Source organism: Suillus bovinus (assembly GCF_016758785.1).
Source record: "Suillus bovinus strain UH-Sbo-P2 chromosome Unknown EDB93scaffold_13, whole genome shotgun sequence".
Taxonomy (NCBI): Eukaryota; Fungi; Basidiomycota; class Agaricomycetes; order Boletales; family Suillaceae; genus Suillus; species Suillus bovinus.
In genome coordinates this window covers 602231-608230 of record NW_024542069.1, presented here as the reverse complement: position 1 = coordinate 608230, position 6000 = coordinate 602231, and the positions used below count along the sequence as shown (strand labels likewise).

Below are 6000 nucleotides of genomic sequence, written 5' to 3'. Positions count from 1 at the left end.
AAAGGATGTCATTTGGCTTTGTAGCCTCATTGGCAAAATTCGCGTGCCCATTGTCAGTCCCACCATCGTTCTATGCGACAACCAAGGCACTATCACCCTCACCCAGAACAACAAATTCCATCCGCACATGAAACACATTGATATCCGCTATCACTTTATTCGAGAAGCTGTCAGTGATGGAAAGGTCGTGCTTGTATACTGCCCAACAAGCGCAAATGTCATGGATGTTTTCACAAAGGCACTCGCTCGTTCGAAGGTTCAGAAGTTTGTTGATATGCTCGGACTATGCTAGACTTGAAGGGGAGTGTTGGATATTTCGACGTAATCTGCAAGTCTCGTTAGTAATTCATTCTCTTATCTTGCTGCTCACACGTACTATAACATGCTTACTATTTACATCATCGCTAACGCGGACTTGTATATAGTCCTCGCACCCGCGTTGTTCCACCTCAGTCTATTCCCATAAGACTGAGGTGAGATCCCTTCGTTCGTCGTCGTACTTAACACTCACTAACACTTACTGTAGCCTCTCGTTTGCCTTCACAGCACACCGTCTCTCATTACTCGCATCAGCGAGGGGTATGCTTGCCAGCTTCGACAACGGTGGGAGACTCATCAACGACCATGTCATTGGAGTCAGGAGACGTAGATGTGAAGGGAGGCATGGGCAAGTCTCGATGGGATGGAGTAGCAGCTTCCAAGGGTTGCCTGGTTAAATAGGATGAGGCGACAGGAGCTAAGCGAGCGTCGGATGCGAAATTTTCAATTATTCGGTTGGTAAGACCGAATACTGAGTCCCGGGCCGCCTGGAAAGTTTCAATAGCACTAACGGGGATATCGCCTCATACTGAGGTGAGCTTCTTGGGGAGATGAGAGATGCTAGGAACACCTAAGGCTTCCAGGTACTGAGTCACAGCTTCCAACTGGGAGACTTGGTGGTAAGGGAACCAGACTCTGTCACCAGTCGAGTATTTGACTTTGAACAGCAAGTCAGTTCCAGATCCCTGGTGGTCTGTGACCCTTGCAACGAACCATTCCTCGAGGTGTCCAATATCAGACACATGTTCTAGCTGTCGCCCTGGAAAGTGATGATCATCGTTTGGGATGTGTAAGCGGAGTAGACTGGCATGAAATGCAGGGTGCAGTCCCTGTTGTTTGAGGTGGGATGGCAGGTCTAGGAGAAATGAGTTATTCTTATAGTCATTGAGTATTTTGAAAGGTCCGATGAATTTGGGGGCTAGCTTACGCACCCGGCCTTTTGGCAATGACAGGTTCTTGGTGGATAAGTACACCAGGTCTCCTTTGACAAAGGGGGAGTCAACTCGCTTTCGGTTAGCGGTTTCGGTGTTCTTCACTCAAGCAGCTATAATGGAGTCGTGAGCGTCCATAATGGCGTCTTTCATCCGCTGAGCAAACACACATACTCCAGGATATTCGGAGTTTGTGTTCCAAATCAGGGGAGGCAGGAGTCTACCATAGTTGAGCACAAATGGTGGGTACTTGGTAGTGGCCGAGCAAGCTGAATTAAAGGCAAATTCAATTGTGGGTAACTTCATTGCCCAGTCTCGCTGATTGGGCGAGACCATTTGCCTGAGCATCTGAGTTATCGTCCTATTAGCATGTTCAGTGGCACCATCAGATTGAGGGTGGAACGAGGTGGACATGCATAGTTCAGTTCCAGTGAGCTGATTGAGCCGTTGCCAAAATATACTTGTAAATAGTGTATCACGGTCGCTTACTATATTTGCTGGCATCCTGTGGTGCTTATAGACCAAGTGAAACATTACTTCGGCAACGTCCTTCGCACGGTAGGTCTGTTTCATAGCGGCGAGGTGTACCATGGACGTTAGGTGGTCTATGGCAACTAGCATCATGTCAAAGGTGCCATGTAGGGTCCTGGATTCTGGGAGTGGACCTACGAAGTCTATCCCAATCGTTTCCCAAGGGCGCATCGGTACCTCTAGCGTTTCGAGTAAACCATAGGGGTGATGATTGGTTGGTTTGGATACTTGGCATGTGGGACATGACTCACAGAATGCCCGAACATCATTAGCCATGCTTTTCCACCAAACACTGTCCCGGAGGTACAGTAGCGTTTTTGAAGGGCCAAGGTGCGCGAGAATCGAGTGTGCGTGAGAGATGATGATCTCACAGGCATGTCTTGGGCCAAGTTTGATGTCTGGGATACACAGTGTGCGCTTCTCTCCACCCCTGAGGAATATTTGTTCATTACTTACCTCAAAGTTTTTGAACAATCCAGGGTTCACCAGCACTTTGGCGAAGAATGGGTCCCTGTGGTACTGGCCTCTTATCGACTTGTAGATGTCTATGTTTGGGTCACCAAGGCTGATTATCTCAGGTATGGTGGGCGGAGACTCAAGGAGGGGACTAGTGGCTTTTGGCATGCAGTGTTCTGATTCAGTGCATTGTGGGTCCCTGTTTGACTTGTTTATTTTGACTGGGAGCACTGATGTGATCAGGTGATTGCCCAGACTTGCTTACGTCAACGGGCGCACTGTCAAGTGATTGCCCAGACTTTCTGCTTATGGTGTCATGGTCCAGGTTAGTTGACTGTGGGTGCTTGTTTGACAGCTTCTGTATTTTCTCCTTTTCAGGCTTGTCGTTTGTCATTGCTGCTGACCCGCCCTCCAGTGATTCTGGTGGGGGTTTACCTAACTTCAGAGTCACTTTCTTTATGTGCGAGCCAGGTGAGTCACTTCCCTGTGAACGGGGCCGTCTGGTGATGCCTTGTGACTTGCTTAGTTCAGCTGGGCCACTGCTACCTGTCACTGCTTTAGGCAGGGTGGTACAGGTCTCACTTCCCTGGATGCTGACTGGAGGGTCAACAGCGCCAGGGATGTTGGTGGGGTCACGACTGATGGCCTGTTTGAGTGACCTCATGTTGTGCAGGCTGCAGTCCATGCTGACGGCCTGTTTGAGCGACCTTGTGTTGTGCAGGCTGCGGTCCATGCTGATGGCCTGTTTGAGCGACCTTATGTCGTTCGCATTGTTGTTTTTGCTGACGGCCTGTTTGAGCGACCTCGTGTCGTACAGGCTGTGGTCTGTGCTGACGGCCTGTTTGAGCGACCTCATGTCATGCAGGCTGTGGTCTGTGCTGACGGCCTGTTTGAGCGACCTTGTGTCCTGCAGGCTGTGGTCCATGCTGATGGCCTGCTTGAGCAACCTCGTGTCGTGCAGGCTGTGGTCCATGCTGACGGCATGTTTGAGTGACCTCGTGTCCTCCGAGCTGTGCCCGTGCACTAGCTCCTCAGCTATTCATGTTGACCGTCTGTTTTCCATAGCACCCAGGAACAGAGGTGTCCCAGTGTATACTGGAGCAGTCACAAAGTTCAGTAGGAGACTGCGTGGTATGTCTTCTTCCTCCATGCTGACATACTCACTAGGTAGCCGAACCAGTGCCAGCCGGTTCATTGCTGTACATTCTGGACAGAGCGTCCGCCAATACATTGTCAGTGCCTGGGAGGTACCTGATATGAAAATCAAACTCGCTCAAGGCCTCTAGCCATCTGGCCTGGCGAGGAGACAGCTTGTTTTGAGTGGTGATCCACTCCAGTCCCTTGTGGTCGGTGTAAAGAGTAGATCTGGTCTGGGCTCCACTGAGTGTGAGTCCCTAGTCCTGAGGGATGCGAGTATGCTTTGTCCCAAGAGACAACCTAAAAACTACCTTGATAATGCAAGGGAAGTCTTATACAGTTAGAGAGTAGACAATATATTGGAAGAAAACCTCTTCAATGCTCGTCCATAGTTCCGAGACTACTTCTGAAGCACCGAGAAACTTGTCCGATGCGACCAAAGGTAGTCCAAGGCTGCGAAAGTGTTGTCCGAAGTAGCGCGATGCCTTCCGAGGCTTGCAAAAGCTGTCCGAAGGTCTATATATGTCGGTGTGTCGATGTGTTGGTATGTCGGTGTGTTGAATAACAGTATAAGACTTTGCGCAACGTCCGAAGTCCAGAACAATGCTAATCTATCGGGGCTCAAGAATAAATGAAGTGCGAACTTGGCAGCAGTTTAGCCAGACAATCGTTCTGAATGAACTAGGATCAATTGCGCAGTTTACGATTATACCAAGGTGACTCTACTAATTACTGCTCGAAGTATGGGAAGTGAAGTGCCCTATTAGTAGCCAGCGAGCGAGATTATATCCTACTTCCATGAGAGGCCGGAATCCGTAGGCGAAACTAGTAGCGAGATAAGCAAGTCCGAACCTATGTAATAAGCCGCGAGGCGTGCAAGAATACAAGTATACATGTAATAAGCCGCAATGCGTGCTGCTTATACGTATTCCGAGGCTCCCGACAGGATGCTGATGGGATTGTCATCCGTGTAGCACTAAGACGTAGTCAACATATAGTTAGAATAAAGGAAAATGCACCAGCAAAGTCAAAAGGATGAGGATAGGACATGGTATGGTAACTTGCGAGGTTCGGACAGGTCTCAGAACACGAAAAACTGCCTGCAGAAGGTTCGGACAAGTGCGCACGGCCTTCGGAAGGTCAAGGGAGGTCGGGGAATGGTATGAACGTAGGTATTGGATTGCCTGGTTTCGAGCCCAGCGCCGTGGCCATTGTTACATCGGTGAATATGTGAAATGGAACTCCAATCAGTAGGTGACGGAACCATTTCAAGGACTCTACTATCGCTAATAGTTCCTGTTCGTGAATGGGATAGTTCTGCTGAGCAGAGTTAAACTTCCCGGACCAAAAGGCTACTACATCTGCCTGTTGTACGCATTCGCCTTGTGACAGAACTCCGCTTGCACCTGTGAATGAAGCATCAGTGACTAAGTTGACGGGGGAGGATCCGTTTAGGGTGTTTGGTAAGTCAAGTGCTTTCCTTCGAGTATCCCTGTGAGCATTGACGCACTCACGCACTAGGTCAAAGGCGTGTTGATCCGTGTGCGTTCACTGCCAGCAAGTTGTCTGAGCTGCGATTTTGGATAGATGCTGCATGTGTACACGTACGCTGTTGCAGCCAGCTGTGAGGTAGCCGACTGATCCTATAAATTGCATCAGGAGTTCCTTAGAGGTAGGGGTCTTCCAGTGTAATATCTTGTCCACCTTATGAGGATCTAGGCGGATCCCTTCCTCATCTATGACATGACCAAGAATGGTGAGTTCGTTCTTAAAGAACTGAAGTTTGTGCTCGCTCAAGTAGAACTTGTGCTTGTGCAGGGTGTCGATTACTGTTTTGACGTGCTGGACATGTTCTTCCACAGAATTAGAGTAGATGACTATGTCATCCAAGTATATGTCCATAAATACACCTAAGTACGGACCAAAGATATGGTTCATCAATGATTGGTACGTCACTCCTGCATTGCAGTCTCCAATTTGCATAACATGGCTAATAATTGTACCATCAGGAGTAGCGAAGAGTGATTTAGGTACATCTTCCGGAACAATTCGGATCTGCTCATAAGCATCCTTCCCATCCAGGAGTGATCGGAATGGTCTTGACGAAATGTTCCACAGGATCGTCTTGATGTCAGGTGGAGGGGAGGCCAGTTTACGAGTGTTCTTGTTACACTCTCTCATGTCTAAAACAGTACATAGACGCAGCTCACCATCTTTAGTGGATTTCCTCATCATAATCATGGGTACTGTGTTCGTACCACTAAAGAACTCCCATCTCCCGGAGCGAATGTAGTCATCCCGTTTAGTCCTCCAGAGGGAACGCAGTGCTTCCGGGCATCTGGACTGCCTCCAGGAGTAAGTCGTATTCTCGTCAATGAGTGGGATGACGTGATTAATTACCTGAAGCAGGGGCAATGGGGTGTCTACAGTATCATTGCAAATGTCTTGAGCATAGTCTCTCAGTTCCAGCGAGTATGATTCAATCGTGCAATTTAGGACGTTCAGTTCCCTCAGCTCAAGAATCTGAGTCTGCGCTCTGCGAATTGGTAAGGCCTCTAAGCTACGGATTTTTATCTCAGATGGGTTGAATCCAAGCAACACTTGGTGCTGAAACAAGAAGGGCATG

At 48.8% G+C, this 6000-nt stretch overlaps 1 protein-coding gene across 1 annotated transcript; it reads right to left on the bottom strand.

Annotated features, from left to right (window-relative positions):
• Positions 1-842: 842 nt before the first annotated feature.
• EDB93DRAFT_1081290 (uncharacterized protein) lies at positions 843-1187 on the bottom strand (the record flags this gene model as incomplete). The annotated part of the gene is made up of 1 exon (XM_041445605.1): positions 843-1187. A coding segment is annotated over one exon (345 nt), but the record flags the coding sequence as incomplete, so codon positions are not given.
• Positions 1188-6000: the final 4813 nt, after the last annotated feature.